General features: G+C 27.7%; 6 protein-coding genes across 6 annotated transcripts; 3 read left to right on the top strand and 3 right to left on the bottom strand.

Moving 5' to 3' along the window:
• Positions 1-565: 565 nt before the first annotated feature.
• On the bottom strand, positions 566-1,345 carry PGO_100810 (hypothetical protein, conserved; the record flags this gene model as incomplete). Its single annotated transcript, XM_028688112.1, has 3 exons — positions 566-796; positions 1,005-1,044; positions 1,224-1,345. The coding sequence occupies 3 exons, from the start codon at positions 1,343-1,345 to the stop codon at positions 566-568; spliced, it is 393 nt and encodes a 130-aa protein (XP_028543913.1).
• A 3,139-nt stretch (positions 1,346-4,484) lies between these two features.
• PGO_100800 (hypothetical protein, conserved) lies at positions 4,485-6,440 on the top strand (the record flags this gene model as incomplete). The annotated part of the gene is made up of 3 exons (XM_028688111.1): positions 4,485-4,506; positions 4,688-6,227; positions 6,407-6,440. The coding sequence occupies 3 exons, from the start codon at positions 4,485-4,487 to the stop codon at positions 6,438-6,440; spliced, it is 1,596 nt and encodes a 531-aa protein (XP_028543912.1).
• Positions 6,441-7,365: 925 nt separating this feature from the next.
• On the bottom strand, positions 7,366-8,948 carry PGO_100790 (hypothetical protein, conserved; the record flags this gene model as incomplete). Its single annotated transcript, XM_028688110.1, has 6 exons — positions 7,366-7,460; positions 7,623-7,697; positions 7,929-8,007; positions 8,255-8,289; positions 8,446-8,497; positions 8,916-8,948. 6 exons carry the CDS (start codon positions 8,946-8,948, stop codon positions 7,366-7,368), a joined length of 369 nt encoding a protein of 122 aa, XP_028543911.1.
• Positions 8,949-9,409: 461 nt separating this feature from the next.
• PGO_100780 (hypothetical protein, conserved) lies at positions 9,410-10,782 on the top strand (the record flags this gene model as incomplete). The annotated part of the gene is made up of 5 exons (XM_028688109.1): positions 9,410-9,561; positions 9,787-9,915; positions 10,050-10,176; positions 10,337-10,375; positions 10,606-10,782. 5 exons carry the CDS (start codon positions 9,410-9,412, stop codon positions 10,780-10,782), a joined length of 624 nt encoding a protein of 207 aa, XP_028543910.1.
• Positions 10,783-12,116: 1,334 nt separating this feature from the next.
• Positions 12,117-16,223, bottom strand: PGO_100770 (hypothetical protein, conserved; the record flags this gene model as incomplete). Its single annotated transcript, XM_028688108.1, has 2 exons — positions 12,117-15,747; positions 16,018-16,223. The coding sequence occupies 2 exons, from the start codon at positions 16,221-16,223 to the stop codon at positions 12,117-12,119; spliced, it is 3,837 nt and encodes a 1,278-aa protein (XP_028543909.1).
• Positions 16,224-20,905: 4,682 nt separating this feature from the next.
• Positions 20,906-23,023, top strand: PGO_100760 (metal transporter; the record flags this gene model as incomplete). Its single annotated transcript, XM_028688107.1, has 1 exon — positions 20,906-23,023. One exon carries the CDS (start codon positions 20,906-20,908, stop codon positions 23,021-23,023), a length of 2,118 nt encoding a protein of 705 aa, XP_028543908.1.
• Between the last annotated feature and the right edge of the window lie 523 nt (positions 23,024-23,546).

Below are 23,546 nucleotides of genomic sequence, written 5' to 3'. Positions count from 1 at the left end.
TCCCATTATTTATAATTGATATTTTAATTGATAAAGATTGAAAATTTGCATCCCTCATTTGTCCAATTTTTTTTTTTTTTTTAAATTAAAAAATAATTTTAAATTAATTTTTAATAAAACTTGAACCTTTGTGATGTTATCGTCATGTATTTGTTAGAAGTGAATACCTATTTAAATTTTATTTATTACATGGATAGGAACAACGACAAAAACACGAGAAAAAAAAAAAAAAAAAAAGTGAACAAAAAATTAAAACAAAAAATAAAACTCTTCAAATACACACATATATGAAGAGTTGCACATACTATTTTTCGTACATGTGAGAACATAAAGTTACAGTGGTAGTAACGTATGAATAAAATTCTGATAATTCTTCTTTCTGACATTTTTGTTTTCATGGTTTTCATTCCCCATTTTCATTTTGCTTAATTGTTACAGTTGCCTCCGTCTATATCGTTTTAATAAAAAATGTTTTTAGGCTTGTTATTTTGTTTTGTTTTAGTTTGTTTTGTAAGTTTTATATTGTTTTGTAAGTTTTATTTTGTTTTGTGTGTTTTATTTTGTTTCAGTTCTCTTCGTAAGCCTCATCGTAGGCTTCGTCCCACGTCCACTTGATTAGTGGCTGTTCAATAAATTGGTGGTTTGGCGCAGGTTTATCAATAACGTCATTCAAATAAAAGGACATGTAAGGGATAACTGTTCCATCTCGCATTCGTGTGTACATCTTGCTTAGTTGACTGTCCATTATTTTCAAAACTCTTCTTGCCATATCGTCCTTTTCCGAAAATCTGAGTTTCTAAAAAAAAACAGACATTGATTATTCATATAAATAAAGATGTATGCAAGCATGATCATGTGTCCCGTGAAAAAAAAAAGAAAAAGAAAAAAAAAGTATGCTGCAAAGAATTTTCAATGGTGGATTAGATAAATGCAAACTCTCCAAAATAAACGGGGCAAAAATAAAAGGGGAAGAATAGATATTATTATTTTTTCTAATTAAATACCGTAACTCTTCCTAGGCAAAAATTAGTTTCCTCAATGTACCTATTGGCATATATATAGGGATAAGGAGGAATTTTAGCATGTATCATATAATTATGGCATATGAATATATATTTATATTCTTATGTTTTTATATATGTTTCTTGTGCAGGTGCACTTTTCGCAAGTGTGGTTTCTAGTTCTTTACGAACAGTGTGTACATTCGCTCATTTTTAAGTTACCAGTTGTCATTCTTTTTAACCAATTCCTTGTCAGATATGTGCTTTCCTGTGTACCCACTGAAAGAACGTCTTGAACTTAGTATATAGTTCCATTTTATATTTCTTAACTTTGAAATTTTCATTATAAAAACATTTAGAGAAGGTGATTTGTGTAAGGGTAATGTAATTATTAAATATGTTGCTTTGTTTTAATTTATTTTCACGAAAATAGCTAAAACTGAAAAAAATATAATTCATTTTTAGTCATTTTTACATAATGCGATCATAAAAATAAAAAAAAAAAAAAAAAAAAAATTACCATAAAAGGGAGGAAAAAATATGCAGCAAACATGTAGCGACAAATTTAGGGTATTTTTTTAAATAAATGTATTTCCCCCTTTTTTTTAATTAAAATGGTGTAAAGGGGTGAATTTTTTTTTTTTTTTTTAAAGTTATATATATATATATATATATATATATATATATATATATATATATATATATGTATATACACATGCATATATATATGTTCTTGTATAGGGGCACACATGCCTAAAGAAAAGATTGCATTACACTAAGAATCAGTTATAAAGGTCTTTATATATTTTATGTACATGCTGTTTTTAAACTTAATGACAATTTTTTTATTTTGTGTAATAATGATATTACTGTGTTGAAAGTTAGTAGGAAAAATATACATATCTACCTGACATATGTATGTACCTTTTATGTGGTCGTGTACTCCTTAAACGATGAACTAATAATATTTATCCTTAAGAACAACATATCGCTGTGAAGATCTGTTCCTATCATACTTTTATATAAAATATTAAGTTAAAGAAAGGGGAAATGGTGTGCAAAATATGATATCTGTAATTTGTCATATGTTCACAAATTCAGGAAGCAAAGATAATGATATTAACACGTCCTTTTTTTTCTTCTTTTTGTTGCGCACATTTTTGTGTACATATTTATAAATGGTATTTAAAATGGGCACACATTCTTTTTATTTTGTGCCTCTACTAAATTGCTTTGTTTTATGAAGTTCAGGTGTGGGAATGAAATATTTCTCAAGTTCAAATGTTTCGAAACATTTATAATTTAGTTTTGGTTAGGGATATGGAAAAAAAAAGAAGTAGATGTGTGTGAACATAAAGTTGCAAAAAAAGGGACAAATAATTCGAATGGGGAGAAAAAATGAAAAGTGGAAAACAGAAATTGCCAAATGAAAATTAATAACTTGTAAAAAGGTAAAAATATTACTGCAATGATATCTATATTTCTCAAAAAAAAATGAAACATTGTGTTTCAAATATATATTGTTCAAGGGTGAAAAATAGTCTTACCAACTTAATTAAAAGCTAAATAAATAGCCCCAATTCGTAGTTTGATATAATTCATCATACCGCAACAGGAGGAAGAAGAAAAAAAAAAAAAAAAGACCACGCTTTTACTTTTCATGAGTTTCTTCTACTGTTCAATTAAATATTCAAAAATAAAGGTACCTATTTTAAACTCACTCATCCTTTTTTATTATTAAAACATATGTCGTGTATTCCAAAACATATATTTATTAATATTACAAGGTTTATTTTCGTTTCCCTCTTAATCTTTTTAATTTTTGCATGTTATGCAGCACACTTTGTGGGTACTTGTGTAGTGGAGTTTTTATGTTTTTTTTCTTTTTTTTTTTTTTTGTTTTTTTTTGTTTTTACATTCATTGATTTTATGTACTTCACCTGCTTTTTTTTTCATTTAAATTTTAATATTTAATTCCTTTACCTTTTTTTCCACATTTTTTTTTTTTTTTTTTTTTTTTTTTTTCCATAAAATTTTTTTTTTTTTTTTTTTTTTTTTTTTTTTTTTCTTTAAATTTTTTTTTTTTTTTTTTTCCATTTTTTTTTTTTTTTCTATTTTTTTTTTTTTAGGGAAAAAAAAAAAAAAAAAAAAAAAACAAGTAAAGAGTTTAGCAAAACCAAAAAAAAAAAAAAAAGTGAAAGAAAAAAAAACAGAAAACAAATAGCCATTATGAATAAATTTGTTTTAAATGAATTAAAAAAATATATATTATTTATAACAGCAGGAAATATACGACTTATAATCTGTTTTTGTTTCTCCACAAATATCACTTTATATATATATATATATATATATATATATATATATTATATACATACATCCTTAAGCACAACACTATACGAAAACTTGTAAAATGTTATACTGCTAAAAAGATTGTAGTTTAATTTTTTCATTTCATTCAAACTGAATTTTATTTTTTACCTTAGTATATTTTTGTTCTGCAGCTGGGTAAAATATACACAAACATTTTTCATCAGCATCAGGAAAAACGTTTCTGATAGTTGAATTTAATGTGTGACCCATTCATCAAATACCCACGCTCATACAAAAGTACAAATTCTTGCCCTTACACACCAAAACATATAACCACGTACAGAAACACATACACACCTTCGTGTATACATATGTGTAAACATATATGTACATATACATGTGAATCCTTCTTAACACTGAGGTAATTTTTTTTTTTTTTAAATGAATAACATAAGAAAAAGAAATGGTAAGTGTAAGCAAAAAAAAGAAAATAAAAGAAAAAAAAAAAAAAAAAAGGACAGTTTTATTATTGTGCCATGAGTAATGAGAGTTGATTTAATTTTCCCCTTAAAGAAAAGTAATCGTTTCCACGAACAATCCTATATTTATAATTTTTTTTTTTTTTTTCCCATCATATTGTGTAGATGCAAAAAATTATTACAAGTTTAAGGAAATGGAGGAAGTAAGCTTAAAAAATTCAATGTGTCTGTAGCACAGATGATGTTGTGTACAGAAAAATAACAGATTTACTTATGTACAAACGTGTATTTAATGTTATATGTATATATATCACAGTTTGACAGAAGGGAAAAAAGAAAAAAACAACAAAAAAAATCTTCTATTCACATGTATATGGATAAAAATAATAGCATATTTGTTATTATTTGGCAACTGAGAAAATGAATAATGCATATATATTTAAAAATATGTAAAATGTCTAACAACTTTTGTGCATTTAGTTACAAACTGAGTTTCCTATATAAAGACATACAATAAATAAAACATTGAGTATTTGTAATCAGGAGAGGGGACATATACATTCAATTTGCTTATTTATTTATAGTGACTTATGTGCAGCATGCTTTGAGCATAATATATATATATATATATATATATATACTTTATTTTCCTCTTTTCTTATTTTTGAAGGATAAGAGCACTAGTGAGAGCATGAACAAGTCACAAACGTATGGTAAATATGCATAAAAAAAAAAAAAAAAATACATTGGAGTATGGGACACTAACTTTTATCATATTCCCCTTGTTATATTGTTCCATCGAGTGTGTAGTACCACCTCTTATATAATATGCTCCTCTTTATTTTCACCTGCTTCCCCTTTCCTTCCCACGCATATATACACACACGCACACAGAAAATAGTCAGATAATCCCCAAATTCGACTATGAAAGTGATCGAGAAGAAAAAAACCTAATTAGTAACATATTCTCCACGAGGAAACCCAAACATGCAGGTGCCGGATTAGTGTCAGGATTAAAATCAGTAACAAAAGGAATAATTGTGGGAACAAGTTTTTTATTTATATCCCCTTATTTATGTGCTAAAGCTGAAGGTATTAATGGGTTTTTCAAGGGTATGTTTTTTGGCCTTCTAAGTGCAGTAGTTATTCCAATAATATCATTAGGTGTAGCAAGCTATCAAATTGGTAGGGGCATAATGAACACACCTGAATCGATAGCTCAGAGGGCATTAGGTAAAATATGGGATGACGAAAAAAGAGAATGGTATGATTTTTATTACAATTTAGATGAAGAAGCTAATAAAGTATTAAACGAAATTAATGATAATGCTAATGGCAACGATAACAATGGAAATAACAATAGCAACGGAAACTCGAAATATGAGAGGAAGAATGATGTAAATGATGATGAATATTATAACAAAAATGGAAATATAAAAGTTAAAAATGATGAATTTTATAAAATATTACAAGTACCTATCAATGCTACCCAAAATGAAATTAAGAGGCAATATTACAAACTAGCCAAAGAATATCATCCAGATAAATGTTCAGATTCTAAAGCAAAAGAACAATTTCAGAAAATAGGTGAAGCCTATCAAGTTTTAGGAGATGTAGAAAGAAGAAGAAGATATGACAAGGAAGGAAAAAATGCTATTAATAATATGCAGTTCATTGATTCAACGTTTTTCTTTACCCTACTATTTGGTAGTGAAAAATTAGATCCATATATTGGTAAACTAAGAATGGTAATGTATGTGGAATATGAACAGATATACAAAGATGAAGATGTACAAAGAATCATTGTTAAAGAACAAAATAAAAGAGAAGTTCAGTTAGCCTTACATTTGAGAGAAATGTTAAATAATTATATTCATGGAAATAAAGAGGAATATATTACAAAATTTCAAAATGAAATTAAAGATCTATGCCAAACTTCATTCGGACATGTAATTTTAGAAAATGTTGCATGGTCCTATGAGAATTGTGCCAACCAATTTTTAGGAGATAAATATAGTTTATTTGGAATTAGTGGAAAATATTATAAAATGCAACAAAAAAAAAGAGTTATAGGTACTGGTTTTAAATTTGTAAAGACTTTAATTAAAACTAGTTCCTTAGCTAGCCAAATCAAGAAAAAAGAAGATGAAGATATGTCCTTAGAAAAAACTGCCAAAGTTAATAAAAAAATTGAAGATTCCTTGCCAGCTATTGTGGAAACGATGCTAAATATTTGTTTAATTGACATTGATCAAACCATAAAAGGAGTGTGTAAGAAGGTATTTACCGACATGTCCGTCGATGAAAACATGCGAAAAACCAGAGCAGAGTCCCTTATTACTCTAGCAAAAATTATGAAAAAGGTTATTCAGGATTTTAAGAAAAACAACGAAGTAACGGATACTAAGAAGTTATTCGAAGATGCGTGCATGAGGTAATCTACACTAAACGTGTGCATATATCTATCTATCTATATATATATATATACATAAATAAACTGATGTACATGCTCATACTTACATCCATCCATACATCCGTACATACATGCGCTCGAGCTCTTTTTATGTACCAGTTTAAAAAAAAAAATTCTTTCCCCCCGTTTTTCTATTTTAGGGCATACCAGAGGCAGGACGACGAGTACAACTGAATTTGTCATGTCCATATAACATCCTCGTTTTAGTGAATCCTTTTTTTTTTCCCATTTTTTTTTTTTTTTTTTTTTTTAGTATCCAAAATAATTTTCAACAACTATATATTTTAAAATCATAGAAAATTGCAAGAATAATAGCATTTTTTTTTATCAAATAGACACTAAAATGTTTTTAAAGTGTTTGAATAAGCAAAAATATGTATAGGGTTTATGGATACAATTGTACATCTATGGATACGTATATATGTGTGCATATTAAAACTCATTGTGGGCCATTTTTTCTTATTCGTCTTTTTCTTATGCTTCATTTTCTCGTCGTAATCGTAAAATTGTTACCTTTATAAAAAAAGAAGTTTTTTTAATTATACACATAAAACTATCATTGTGTATAACGTTAAATATATATATATATATATATATATATATATATATATATATATATATATATACGTGTATGCATATATATACACATACATATAAATGTATGTATAACGTCCATTGTGTGCACATAATTTATATGAATGCGTGAGTTAAAGTTGAAATTGTGTTGCGAAAGATGAAGGGGACAAAAGGAATGCAAATAAATCAATGAGGAGGGTGAAGAAGACGAAGAAGATAATCAATATCTAGCGTTATCATATTATATACGTAAAATTATTACCCCTCTTTTTTTTTTTCTTTTTTTTGTAGAATAAGAGCACTTTAAATTTACATATATGATTTTACGCCATTATATATACACAAACATTATAACTATGTACACAAAAGTTTCACACATTTCTTATGTATCTTATATCTCGCTGTTTTATTATGTTTCTGTTAAACACGACTTCGCATATTAAAATATGTTTTATTCAAATTATTCATATATATTTTTTTTTTCTTTTACCTATTTCCATATTTTCTCTATATGTAAGCACACTTAGCCAGCTTGTGCTATTTTTAAAATATAGATATTAACATAACAAAGTAAGTTACAGTTTTTTATATCATTCGGCCAAGCTATTTGGAGGTACTCTGAAAAAAAAACAAAAAATTGGTCACGTAATTTTATGTCAAAAGGGTTGACTGTTTTTTCTTTTAATTTTATTTTAAGGATTATTTGGTTGCAAGTGTTTCTGTGTGTATGTATTTTTTTTTTTTTTTTTTTTTTTTTTCTTTTTTTTTGCTGTATATGACTATCTCCCTTGTCCCAGTAGGTTGATAATTTGAGAGATGTTTCGGTGTTCGTATTCTTTAAAATATAACAACTTACTGAAAGGGAGATCAAAACAAAGAAACAAAGATTTATATGATTAATGGTGAAAAAAAAAAAAATTCCTTAATAGAGTTATTAGTATGATGAAAGGTTTTTGTGAAGGCACAGCAACACAACACAAGTAGATGGATGTAAAGGGGAATTTTTTTCTTTTCTTTTTCCCACATTATAATGAGGAACGTGTGAGTAGTATATATTCTACTTTCTCAAAATAAATGCATGTCTACTTATATACTTCTGGGGTAACATTTTCGAGTACAAAAAATCCATGCATGTTTCACAAATGACATTTGACCATTGATTTATCTGAAGGCACAAAAAAATGTATGATAAAAAGTTGGGAAATAAAATTAAAATCAACCAATTGGGAAATAGTTAAAAGTCCTATTTAGCTATAGTAATGGGGGGTGGTGGAGCGTCTATTTTGTATTGCTGGAAAACAATTGGGCGTGTATCTTGTATTTTGATCATTTTACAACTGTAATGTGAATATTAGTTTATTATTTTACTTTTTAACTTTTTTTTTTTTTTTTTTTTTTTTTTTTCATTTTACTTCACTGTTGGAGTAAGATTTATTCCTCAAAACGTCTTATGTTTCAATAATAAAAAGTAGATGGTGCGTTGTAACATTAAGTATGTACATGTATAATAATGAAATATTTTTGTGGAATTTTTAGCGCAACTTGTCTGGGAATTTCATTTACGCATTTATCGTATTTTTCTTTTTCTCAAAATTTGCAATACCATCGACTATGGAATAAATTCGTTGTGTGCATTCCTTTTCTCTCGAATTCTGCTGAAAAATTGGTGAGATCAGAAAAACAAAATTAAATAATTTTGAATTTAAACATTTAAAAGGGATGAAGCAAAATTGATTCGTAAAATAAAGTGAGGTTTAGCGAAGAAGGAAAAAAAAAAAAAAAAAAGAAGGTATATAACATAATTTTCCATTTTGGGAATAACTATTGTATGGGGAATAAAAGAAACAACAAAGTTTTTTTTTCGTTGATAACAATTAAATCAATATTGAATGTCTTATAAACATTCCACCTTTTGGATTAATTAAAATACATATACGTGTTATATATAAAAAAGGACAGCAAAAAGAATAGAAAAGAGTATATAAAGAACACAAAAAAACATATGTTCCTCTTTCTTTTTTATTTATATCACTCTATTATAGAGAATATATATGCCTGAACACGTTAGATAACATTTGAAGACACTTTTGGCATCTTAGCAAGCATTCAAAGTTTAACAAATTTTTAATTAAATTACGTAATGTAAGTAACGTTTGTGTGTAGCAGTTATAAATATTATCCATATCGCGCTCCCTCCACTCCCCTTTCTCTTTTTATTTTTTTTTCTGTTTTTTTTATTACCATTTATCACTTCCTGCAATTTGTTTCCATTCTCGGAATTTTACTTCACCGATGCGCGCAAGTTTTTTGTTTTTTTTTTTTTTTTTTATCTTCTTTATTTTTGCGCTTAATATGACAATGTGTCATGCTTTACCCTAACACAAAGACTTTGATTTCTTTAAATGAAATTTGGTATTTATTTTCATTTCACTTTAAAATTTATTTTTAATTAACCCTGTAAAAAAACAGAATTCCAGTTAACGCAAAAATAGGGCTAAAAGAAAGGCGAAAAAAAAAAAAAAATAGCTAAACATAGGTAAAAAAATTTCCAAAACCATTTAGAAAAAATGTCAATAAAATCGCCTTGCTTGGAAATATTGCCATTTATATTCAGGGAAGAACAAATAAGTAATAGAATCCAAACATTCCCAACAGAAACTATGAAAAAAGCTTACCTAGAATTGAAGGGATATTTTGAACAATACAAAATTTACGCAACGTAATATTTGAAATATACTGCTTCGACATGATTTATCATAACATGATAAGAATACTTTGTTTTATCAGTGTAAATAATTCATTATGTATACGCTTCCCTTTTGCATCATGGTATTCATAGTATAGTTCTGCATAAAAAGATCTTTGTGTACATTTGTGGACTCTATTGTGTGTCTATGTATTCTCCCCTAACATAAATTTTTATTACTTCTCTCCACGTTTTAAGGAAATTAATTAACTTTAACGGATCGATGAATGATGAACATCAAAGGAAAGAAAAAATGACAATTAAACTGAGATGTGAATATTATGCTGTCCTCTTTTCACAGGCGTCTAAACTTTTAAATGAATACATGTTAAACTAAAAAATTATTAGAAATATGACAGAACTTATAATGAGATAGAGAATAATGTACATCATCAAAATTAATAAACCAAGTACACCATAGAATTTTTTTTTTTTTTTTTTTTTTTCTATGCTTCTTATAGAAATTTTAGAAACAGACTTATACTCGAATTAGCCATTAATGTAAATGGATTAATTAATTCTATACATCCAAATATAATACAAAGACTTAATGACGACGAAAAAAGGGAATTAGAAAGATGTTGTGAGGTACATAAAAAAAAAAAAAAAACACATTGTTTTACATCACGTTTAGTCATATAAGCGTGGTCCATGTAGAACACAAACGTGTGTAGTTGTTATTATTTTATACTATTGTATTATTATATTATTATATTTGTTATTATTTTATTTATTTTTTCTTCCACAGAACATCAGGAGTGAACGAATCAAATCGAAACTAGAAAATGTGAGACCCTCTTGCTTATGCAGCATTCACGTTTAAGGCAAATACATACGATGTGTATTCGGACAAAAATATGCGTCTTTTATTATGTTATTAAAAAAAAATATGTGTTAAAAATATTAAAAAAAAACACTATTCATCTGCGAAATTCCATTTAACGTAGTCGTGAAAAAAGAGAATAAAGAGCTACCACATTTTTTTTTTTTTTTTTTTTTTTTCTTACGACATAATAGAAATTTACTGTATGTTTTTTGAATGACCTAATTATAGAAGACTTAAATTATGAGGGAAATGAAAATGAAAACGTAGCTCGAAATGTTTTTTACGCGGCGGGATTAAAAGTTAGTGTTTTTGAAGATAAGGCACTAGATTTACAAAAATGTGAATGGGCTAGAATATTAAGGGATTAACATAAAAAGAGATATATAGACAGCATAACAAGATATACTCTACATGCAATAGTGTACATGTGTGATTAAATTACGAATGAATATAGATTCTTTGGTTTTTTCTTTTTTCTTTTTTTTCGTCCTTTTCCCCTTTTTTTTAGTTTAACTCTTTTTTTTAATAATTTATTATATATGTCAATGAATGCAGGGTACATCAATGCATCTATATGTATGTGCTACAAATTAACATAAATTTAACTCATTTTAAAGACAGCCTAATTAACAATTAATCAAAATTTAAGTCATTTTTGTGTAGTATAAGAGCAAGGCATAAATAAATCAGTTTAAAATGTCGTAAACGCATGTACTTTCATGCTTATATTGGTGTATGTAAACATAGTCCATTAAAAGGGCAGTGAAAAGGACAAGGATACTTATTCAGATATTTTATTTACCATGATGATATTTTTCGAAAAATATATATGTTTAATTAATAACTGCGCTCTCGTGTAATTTGTCGTGCATATATAATGTGGGACAAATTCATTTTATGTGTTTACTACTTCACACACTATTTCGTGCGAAAAAGTGAAATACAAAAATGACAGTGTGAACAAATTCTCCATACGAAGGAAAAATGTGTAACTAATTGTAACATGTAAGGAAAAGCTGAACATGGAATTAGATGAAAATATAATTTCTTCTTATGAAATAAAGGTATTGGTAATGTGAGATGAACAAACATCTATAGGGAGGGGATATTTACCCCCCTCTTTCTTAAAAGAAACGAAACAAAAGAACAAAAAAAAAAAAAAAAATTACTAAAAAAATATAAAAAAAGATAGCTGCTGATATATGTTAATATGTATAAAATATTAAACAAAACAAGGGATATGTGGACAAAAAAAAAAAAAAAAATTACTAAAAAAATATAAAAAAAGCTAGCTGTTCGTATATACGTTAATATGTATGAAATATTAAACAAAACAAGGGATGTGAGGACAAAAAAAAAAAAAAAAAAGAAAAAGCATCATACAAAATACATGCATAATTCGTCAATATCAATATGTTTGTAATTTTTTTTTTTTCTTTTTTGTAAGAGAAACAAATCTTCTTAAAATGTTTGAAGAAATTCTCATTTAGTTTTCATATATGGTTACAGTAACGCTATTAATAACGTTTATTATAATCATACTTTGTGTGCACATATAAATGTGTTCATCTAATTAAAATATGTACATGTATATGCATAAATATATAGCGTCCTTATATCTAGACAAAGGGAACCCCTCCTTCACAGATTATATTTACATTCCACTTTCGTATATTTTATTTTATTATTATTATTTTTTTTTTTACTGAATATTTTCATTCTTCTCACTGTAGTGATTACAAATTATGCTCTTGCATAGCTTTCCATTGTGTAGCGGTAAGTGTAATATGTTATAAAATTTGCTTAAAACCAAATGCTTAAAAATGTAACATGATTTATAATTGTAAAAATAGTTAAAAGAATCGAAGGATTTGTTTGGTATGTACTGTTTTGAATAATGACTAATTCCATCAATTTCGAATATTGTATTCGTGTTTTCATCATAAATATCTACAACAAAAAGTGCGTTGTTTTTATTTGTTATGTATTCGTTTTTTATGTGAAAACTTTCTTTCTTTCCATCTTTTTTCTTTTCGTAAATATATTTTATATAATCATATAGTTTTAAATGAGACTTCGAGCTTTTTATTTGTTTAAATGCTAGAAGGACCTGTTCCTCTACTTTTCTCAATTCGTTATCAAGGCTTGGGTTAAATATGTCTGGAAATACATGAGGGTGTTTTAAAAATAGGAAGATCTTTTTATTCATTTTTATTTCACTCTGATGAATTCTTTTTTGTATTAAAAAAAATATGCCTAAATTTTCTCTTGGTGAATAATTTTTATTGTTTATATTGTTAGAGTACAGTGGGAACTTGTTCATGCGGTTCTTACTAGTGCTTTGCGTGTAGACTTCTTCATTCAGGAAATTATCATTTGTCTGTGTCTTGTCGTTGTTCATCTTTTCCTTCACTTTTCCATTTCCCACTTGTGCAAGAAATTCACTATTTTCAAAATGGACCTGCTTAGAATCTTCAGTTTCACTTTCTCTGTGTAAAGAACTTTCCTCGTTTTGCTGAGAAAAAGACGAAATTAACTTTTCCAAGAAGTAAAACCCCTTTTTGGATATAGTAATGGAGCTTATAAATTTCTTTATAGTATTTCTATCATACTCTAAAGGTGTATTATTCATATTAATTTTTACGAATAAGTAAAAGGTATAGAATTTCATAATTATTTCTTCATTTTTAAAATGAGACAAAATATATTTTTTTATATTTCCTACATTTAAACTATATAATTTATAAAAATATTTTCTTAACAAAATGTTTGCAATGTTTATGTAAAAATAGACATGTTCACATTTGTCATTGTTCGTTTTTATGTTCTTTTGTATATTATTTGTTTTTCTTATGTTATGTGATATGTTTGTTATTATCAAAGATAAGCTATACATGCAAGTTAAGATGTCATCATGATTATTTTCCAATTCATGTAAATAATTATTACTACTATCCTCAGTGCATTCTAGGTAAGACATGTAGTAATTAATTAAAATCTTCAAGGTGAGACGGAGCTGGTTTAGAGTAATATTGTTATATATCGTTATTGGCAGTAACATTTTTTTTAAAAGGACAAGTTTATTTTTTATGTCCTTTTTATATAAAATATACAAATAGTTGTAATTAATTAAACTGAATAATGGCATAAGTGACATGCATGTGTGTGACGATGTCCAATTATAGATGGATAACACTCGTTCATTTATTTTTTCAAGAAAATTAAAAAATAATTCGGATCTTTCTGTGTTCCTGTAGGCATTGTAAAATACGTGATACAATTTGTAAAAATGTATAGATGAGTGTAAAACTATAGATTCGTTAATAATATTATTTTTATTTAAAGCATAGTTAATATTGCTTAAACAAACTAAATGTTCATAATTTTTTTGCAAAAAATCATCCATGTATTTTAAATTTGTGCACTTTTTGTCAAATGTGTGAACATGTTTTATTATTTTCTCTAAAATGGATATTAAAAGTTTGGTTAATTTTTCTCTTATCTTGTTTTCTAGATAAAATTCATCCATTATAGATGAATTGTATAGATATATGGACAAGTGTTGTAAGTTTAACGACGAGCTATACTTGTTATAGTTAATAACAAAAGGCAATTGGTCATTTTCACTTTCAAGTTTTATAATTAAATATTTTACAAGAACTTTTGTTAATTTTTTTATAATATATTCAATTGAATTTCTTTTACGACAATTTAATAGGGTTTCCTTTTCTCCGTATTCCTTCAAAAAGATATCCCCTTTTTTGTATAATGGATTATTTTTTGAGTATGGGTCTAGTTCTTCACTGAGCATGCATATGCATACCTCATTTTCTTTTTCTGCTGACTGAGAAAAAGTTCTAGGGTCACCCCAATTAGGCACTCCCTCGGAATTCGACTGGCTCCAATTTTGCACATTCCGAAGGATTTTGAAGATTATTGAATAGTGCTGATATGTGCATTTTTTCAAATGAACGAGGGCCAAAAGGAGGGAGCTTCTCAAGAAAGCATCATAGTCGAACGTAGGAAATTTTTCATTTCGTAGACAAAACGCATAGCTGCTATTACCTCCATTAGACACGTACGTTTGTCTCAATTTTTTTATTGGGTAAAAGGTACATATGGACTGAATAAAATTACATACATCTTTTTCATTTAATTTAAGAAAAATATATTTCCTATTTTGATGTATTATGTAATACATGAAATCGATGTAGATATTGTTAATTTTCAGTTTTGATATACTCCATAAAAAAATAAAAAATTCTTGAAAAAAATGTTCATTCTCATATTTGACATTTTCCGAATTAAATTGTACATTATATTTTTTTTCTTTTTCATTTAATTCTTCTGTATTTGATAAAAATCCTTTATAAAAAATATCCATATCATATTTTGCGTTACATTTTTTGTTAAAATGTGTAATTGCCTTGATACACATCCATCGACTTAGTAATAAAAACATAAAATTTATGTGGTCATGCTTTTTTCCCAAGTTTATATTTTTATCCGATAGTGTGTAATATTTATATACATAATTTTCATAGCATGTTGTAAAATCAATTGAATAATAATTAAAAAGTAATGCATATGAGTGTGTAATATTGGAGATTGCCTGAGATGACAAGTGAATATACATATTTGTTATATACTTTACATACACCATGTATGTTACTATATTGTAATATTTTAAATTGATAAGTGCAAATAACAAATTTGATAAATGTCGATACGTTAACTTTTTTATAAAGTAGTTTTTGTTCAATTTTTCCAACACGTACTGTAATATATCGTTTTTATAGTCAAAACAAAAGTTATCTAGTTCATACTGATTTGTTTCATAAGAACTAGGTTTTTTTTTGGTAAGACCGGTATGTTTTCCCCCTCTATCATGAATGTTGTTATTTGCAATACTCTCAATGCTTCTCCTTTCCATTGGTATGGACAACTTCTGATTCAGTTCCTCGTAATTGTTCACTTGGTCTAAGTCAGCCATTAGACCTAGTTGATCGATGTTTAATCCTACTATACTGTTATTTATATACATGTTATAGTTTACTATGCTACAATTTTTTTTTTTTGTCAACTTGTATATTTTATAAATGCATATTACATAATTTATAGGGACTAAGATGTCTTTGTTGTAGTAAATAAATTTGTATACTTCATTGAAATTTTGCATATTCCCTATTTTTTTTGTTAATACAATATTTAATTCATGAAAGTCTACATTTTTATTGTCTCTATTTTTTAAAAATATATATAATTCATTTTGTTTTTTGGAAATATTTTTCTTGGGCCAATTATTTGCCTTCATTATTCCATTTATATGATACCTACAGGAGTATGCAAAAAAAAAAAATTTAATACGTGCCTATTGTGTGTGCGTGGTGCGTTTATAAAAATGAGATATGTCAATCAATGTTAATTATACAAATAATGCACATATGTTAAAGTTTTGGTCTTGTGAGGTGAGAAATGGAAAACGAATACCTATGCACACGCTTGTGCATGTTTACCAATTTGTACGTTGGCATTTTCCTACGTCAATATACTTGCATATTATATTACACCAACACCCCACAAACCACATTTGTCTGCCTAACCTGGTGGCACTATCGGAATGATGCAGCTGTATGAACTTATCCTTACCGTTCAGGTTTTTGGGAACACCTTTTGATTTATGCTTACTTGAGTTGGAAAAAGCTTTCTTTAAATTTTTTCCACTTTGAAAAATTGTCCATATGACTAACTTTTCTTTTTTTCTTTCGCATATTTTTTTTGTTCCATTCAAAAACGACATCAAAATCATTTTCTTGTTATGATTAGTACATAGAGGGGGGGGCTATTTTGGGGATTTCAGGATCCCGTAGTTTACTGAACGGGATATGTATAAAGTAGCTTAAAAAGGGCAATCCCTTTCTTATTAGTATGCTGTTAAAATATATGGGGGAAAATATCTGCCTATAATATCTACTTACATGCCTACCTACCTATATATATATATATACATATATATACATATATAAGGTTGCTCATGGGAGTAATCACAGTGTGGAGAACGCATAAGCAACCTTTTTTTTCTTTTCTTTTTTTAAAAAAATGAAAAAAAAAAAACATTTTTTTTTCCAAACCGAATTTTGCCAACGGGTAATTAACTGTGAGCATGACTAAATCAATATGCATATATATATATATATATATATATGTATATTTCCGTCATAAAACGGGAGAGCCTATGCTTTTCACTGGGATGAGCACGGGCAATGATGAGGTAAAAATGGGAAAACCTTTTTGCACGTATTAATTACATATAGGAATCTGGAGAAAAGCCATTACAACATGAAGATATAGTGAATATTATCCTTCCCCTCCCCCTTGTTCTCACACACAATTACATATTCCAAATGAAGCATCTATCTGAATCAGTGTTGTCATAAATTTGCAATTGCCTTATAATAACAGCTTCATTTTAGCTTCTTCCCCTTGCGTGCCGTCATTTTTTGCAAATTAAAAATTACTTGCGTTTTGGTGTCGTTTGTGTAATATTGTTACAAGTCGTGATATCAGGTACTACAAACGTTGTTACATATATTTTGCAATGAGCTTACAACAAAATTTTCATTTTTTTTTTTTTTTCATTTTCTACAGCTCCGTTTTAGCGAGTGTAAGGTGACCCCCAGTCTCATTTGCCCCATATCGACCCCTAAAACTATTCTGTTTTAAGTATTCTCTTTCTTCCATTTTTATTTCCTACATTTTCATTTATTTTATGTTTAATTTCTCAGCTAATCATTATGACAATATAGAAAAGGAAAAAAAAAAAAAAAAAAAAAAAGAATCTTGAGAAAAAATGAACCGGGGAGAATAAATGTACATTCATAATTGCGTCAGCAAATCATTTTTTTCATTTTCGCAATATTTTATGTTGAGAGATATATTAAAAAGTGATGGGTAACCATTTTGTAACAGAAATGGAGAAAAAGTTATGCTCACTTTTTTCTAATAAAAGCAATGGGTATGTTTATAGCAATTTTATTTTTATCAAAAATACATACATGTGCATGTACTTTAAAAACTGGAAGAATCGCGCTTAAATGCCACACTTTTCTTTTTTTTTTTTTTTTTTTTTTTTTTAAAGCGTGTTTTAACAAAAATAAAAGCTGCGAAAAGCTGAACATGCAAAATGAAGAACTGCAAAAGCAGGATTTTATTCACACGTTTTTACCTAATCATTGTGTAATACTTACAAAGTACGGAGTGTTAAATCCTCTCAAAAAAGAACGACTCTCTCCCGATATTCAACCCCTTTGCCATATCCTCTGCTTTTCCATATTTTTTACTTTTCCATTTTTTCTACTTTTCCATTTTTTCTACTTTTCCATTTTTTCTGCTTTTCCTTTTTTCTACTTTTCCATATTTTTTACTTTTCCATTTTTTCTACTTTTCCATTTTTTCTACTTTTCCATTTTTTCTACTTTTCCATTTTCTCTACCGTTCTATTTTCTCTATTTCCCCATTATCTCATTTTCACGTCTCCACCTTTCACATATTAGCTTATTCCGCCCCCCTTTGATTAAGCAAGCAAAAAATTTAGTCAAGCATCCTTCTAAGCGTCTCAAAATTTTAGCAAAATAAATATAAATGTGCGATATACGTACGAGTATAAAATTGCGCCTTTTCGCGAGTCTACGCTTATATTATAGATACCCATTATCATCCATGGTGCCGTCAATTGAACAATAAGAAAAAATTTTGATCGATTTTTATTTTACATATATTATATACATATAATTGTAGGTATGCATAATGCAACAAATAAGTGTGTATTTTTATTATGCAACTAAATATATGCTTGCGTGTTTTCACCATGTTAAACGGTTCATTCCTAGGGCATGGAAACGCAAAATTTTACATTAATGGATTTATTCAGTAATTTTCCATTATGCCATTTCGACAATTTAATTGTTAAATAAACCTCCACTTGAAAAAAAGGGGCGTGTTCTGTCTCACCCACTGTGCCCCATACATTTTTTAATTTTTATAGAATCTCAAGTTCCTATGCATTTATTCATGCATCTACATATATTCATCCAATCACTCTCATCTACGTATTTATTGTATATATAAATATATACATATATATACTTAATTTACCTAATTCATCATCTACTTTTTGCCGTTTATTGTAAAATTTAATTATTATAAATTGATAGAAAAAAGGTATACATAGAAATTTTTATATGAATTAGGTACATGTAACAGAAATTATACATTCTAGTAGCACCAACATGGCATATTTATTTATTTATTTTTTTTTTAGTTTTAACAAAGTAGAATACATATATGGCAGCTATTATATATATAATAATAAAATATATGTATATAATATATACATATGAATATGATATATATATAAAATGAAGAAACTTTACGAAAACGTTAAATATTTTTTTCGATTTTTAGAAGTTCAAAATAATTAATAATAAAATAGTGAATAAATGGTATATATTTTATACATTTTTTTTAATTTTATGTATAAAAATAAAACACGAAAATTCTTCATTTTTGTTTCCGAGAAGACTCTATATCAATGAATATAATTTGAAAAGCTAGAATTTTTATAATATCATCATTATCATCCCTTTACAATCATTTTTTTTTTTATTTTATTTTTTTTTTTTTCCACGCACTACTTTTAGTTTAATTATTACTGCTGCTATATGTTCATATATATAATATATATATATATATGTACGCATATGTATATATATAACGCGAATGTACTTATGTTTATATGTTTTCTCATTAAATTTATGAAATAATAATCGCCCATATAAATGTACCAAGTTAAAACCATAAGAAATAATTATTATATAGTTTTATCACCTTAACTTGAATAAGTTAAATTTTTTTTTTTTTTTTTTTTTTTAGTCACATGAAAAATAATAGTAATGTTTTATATCTGTTGAGCCGAATTCGTTTAGTAATAATATTTTTTGAATGAATAATATTCCATTTTAAATTAGTTTGCTTTATTGTTTTATATATGGATATGATTGTACATACATATTAATAATATATGTATACTTGTATATGTATTGTAATATATATGTAGATAATACCTATATGTATATATGAACAATATATAGAAGAAATAGATGGATAACCCTCCACACCGTTATTTTTTTAACATACCTTTTAGCCATATACCCCACTATGTAAATGGCTAAATATTCGCAGAGATACATGGTCATGCAAATTCCTAGGGACTAGCGGTTCTGCAAGTCGGCAGATCGACAAACTAGAAAAATAGGAAAGCCTTACAATGTGACCATTTGAACAACATGCATGTGATCTTTTTGCAATCATTGCATGTTTCAAAAATTCTTTAAAACATCTTGTCACTAAGGGATAGTTATATATCCTATAGACGTAACCATGAATCCTACTTCCAGAAACTATCTAATTCATATCAAACCAGAACACGGTATATATATTTTTTTTTTATTATTTTATTTTATATTTCCATGTCTTCATATCATATCAATGTGGATAACCGTTGGATAGATTACTCTAATGGATTATTTTTATTTTTTTATTTAATATAAGAATGCTACCAAAAGTATATATTTCTATTAGGCTTAGTCATTACTATCCCCATCCTCCTCACACGTATATCTCATTTTATGAATAAATAAGTGTTAAACGCTTTTAATGATATATAGTTAGAATTTCCCCAACTACCAATATTACCTACCCACCCCTACTTTGCATGTTATATTATTTTTATTAAAAAGTGTATATTTTATTGTTGGTTGTGATTTCGAATGTTTGAAAGAGTGTTAGTTGTGTGTATGTGTGATATGCATATGTGTTAATTACAAAAATCGTACACAAATCTCAGAATGGTTATTTGATAATGTTTACCTATACATATGCTTATATATGTACATGTGTATATTTAACGAAGCAACGGGGGAGAGGTTGACACAATATACTAAGAAAAAGAAAAAACACGTGCGTGTATATATACATACATGTATGTCGTTCGATTCGAAGGGGACACATGCGGCTGCATGCATTGGTTAGTCCCATTAGGAGTAAATGACAGGACAGATTAGGTTGCTTACAAACTGAACAAATTATTCTACAAATAAAAGAGCAAACTTTGAGAGGTTGGTATTACAAGATTTTAACAGTGCACATTTATGAAACGTTTTCTCTCTGTCGGTTCCAAGAAAAAAGAAGAAGTAGCGTGAGAAATAAGCAGAGTGTCTAAGAAGTAGAGTGAGAAAGAACCAGGGAATTGGTCCAGGTGGTCTTAGCAAGGTGTAAATAGCCAAAATAGAAATCATCAAACAGACGTTTTCAATAAGACATAATCAAACAAACGAAAGTCAGCTTGGAGACTTCTCCAAATAGATCATTCCAAAGAGACATTGCAAAAAGGATTGCAACATCCATTATAGAACCACGTATACAAAGAAGACAATGAAATCAACACACGAGAATATCAACAGTTTAAGTGATTCAGGCAAGAATGACTGTATTAATAACAAGGGAATGAATCAATATAATAACCTGAACAGAGCACAACACATGAGAAACGTGCAAAATATACGAAACGAAAATTCGAGCAATGTATATAGCTATCGAATGAATGCGAAAAATAAAAGTGGAAGAGAAGAAAAGGATGTAGAAAATATAGGAGATCAGAGAATTGGAGGAGTAAAAGTATCAAAGTATGATGATTCGTATGATTCAATATATACAAAAAGAGATGTGTGTAATTTGGGGAAATTAAATAATGAGAAATCAAACATGAATAGTAATACTACATCTGACAATTATAAGGACGACGATTCAAGTGCTATAAATGCCGAAATGGATACGCCGAAGTCACATAATATGTATATAAAAAAATTAAACTCCACGTTATCCACTATGAATATTGAAGGGAATAATGATAATTATAAAGGAACAGAATTGATGCAGTTACAAAATGGGGATACAGAAATGGAACATTTTAATTATAATTACATAAATAAAAGAATAATCAAAAAGAAAATTAACAGGTTAGATGACAGGATTAATAATCATTTGAGCAATAAGCAATTTTGTAACGAACAAAGTGATAATAAAGAACCATTTGATAATTCTTTTTATCTATCGGATAATTCAGAAGAATTAAGCACAGATGAAAAGAATATCTCTTTTATTAAAAAACTGAAAATGTGTTTTAATTATTTTGGACCAGGTTGGATAGTAGCAATAGCTTATCTGGATCCAGGGAATTTATGCAGTAATTTAAATGTAGGATTAATAAGATCATCAGATGATAATATGAATAATGATATGGTAAAAGATTATACAGGCTATCATTTATTATGGATTTTAGCATATGGTCATATTCTTGGTTTTATATTTCAAGTATTATCAATGAAACTAGGACATGTAACTGGATTAGATTTAGCATCTATCTGCTACAAAGAATTTGATAAAAAATATTCGTACATTTTGTATATCTGTGTTCAGATAGCTATATGGGGTGCGCATATACAAGCAATTGTAGGGACTTTTGTAGCTATACATTTAATTTTTGGAATATCTGTCAAAGTTGCGATTTTATATACTTTGGTAGAAGCATTAATATATAGCTTTTTAGAAAATAAGAGTCTTAGTCTTTTAGAAAATGTGTTAAGTTTACTTATTGGATTATTAGCCCTTTGTTTTATTGTGAATGTTTTTATGATTCCTATTAATTACAAAGAAGTAGCTTACAGTATTATATATCCAAGAATACCAGCGGGGAAAGGATTTGATGCTATGGGATTGTTAGGGAGTATCATATCAGCACATGTATTTTATTTACATACAAATTTAACTTCAAAAAAGAAATCAGTAATATTTAATGATAGAATGTTAAAGAGATATAACACGTTAGGAACTGTGGAATCTGCTTGTTCTTTGTTTCTATCATGTGTTACAAATTGTATTATTGTACTAACCTTTGCAGAGGTTAATATAAATGCAAATGACAGAAGAGATGCATATAATCTTTTTACAGCATATGAAGTTATGAAAAAGTCATTTGGTAAAATATCTATGTATATATGGTCATTTGGTTTGCTAAGTAGTGGTAATAATTCAAGTTTTATGTGTGAATATGCGTCGAAATCTGTAGTGGAAGGATTTTTAAATAAACAAATTAATACCTTTTTACGAGTACTATCATTCCGATTTTTTCTTTTTTCAATTATGTATTTATTCTTATTATATGATAAATATAGCATTGATCAGTTAACAAATTTTATTAATGTTATCCAAATCCTTCTCTTACCGTTGGCGATTGTCCCGCTATACCGATTTAGTATTCATAAAAATGTTTTAGGAAAATTTGCCTTAACAAAGTTTTCAAAATTTTTTGTTTTCGTTATTGTTATTTCGATAATAATTGCAAACCTTATGTTAACAGTTTTTGATTTCATCCAAAAAGCGCCAAGCATATATACTGTTTGTTTTTCCATCATTTTTTCACTGCTTTATTTATCGTTCATTTACTTTTTTTTTAAATTACCAATTACCAAGACCTACTGTCGTCAGTTTTAAGAGAAGAGAGAAGGTCAAGTGTGTGTGTGGGTGGGTGGGGAGCAGTGCAAGAGTGCGCATGTGCACATGTATGGAACTGTATACATACATGCATATATGTCTGTACACCTATACATATGTATATATAGATGTATGTATGGACGTATATGTACGTATGTATACATGTATATGTATTAAATTAGATGGATGCGCCCTTTTTACCCACCCTTCTGTTCATTTGACGTGTGGGAATTTCACCACTTTGTTTCAGAGTGGAGGAGATCGCTTGTCCTCCACTCCCCTACCTCTTGTGCATTCATATCATCTGCCACACACACTTTTTGTACTTTTATATGTTCCTACACACTATGCCTTTATGTGATCTTCCATTTATGCTTTTATTTATTCATCCACGTGTGCCCATTATATACATCATTAACTTACCAATTTATAATATATTCACCACCACCATAGCCACTCCCCCCCCCCCCCCACACCCCTCAATTTTTCATCCATTTAATGCGTACACCATGGTAACTACGAT

Source organism: Plasmodium gonderi (assembly GCF_002157705.1).
Source record: "Plasmodium gonderi DNA, contig: Chr10, whole genome shotgun sequence".
Taxonomy (NCBI): domain Eukaryota; phylum Apicomplexa; class Aconoidasida; order Haemosporida; family Plasmodiidae; genus Plasmodium; species Plasmodium gonderi.
Note: the sequence above shows the minus strand (reverse complement) of the source record. Positions and strands in the feature narration are given on the sequence as shown.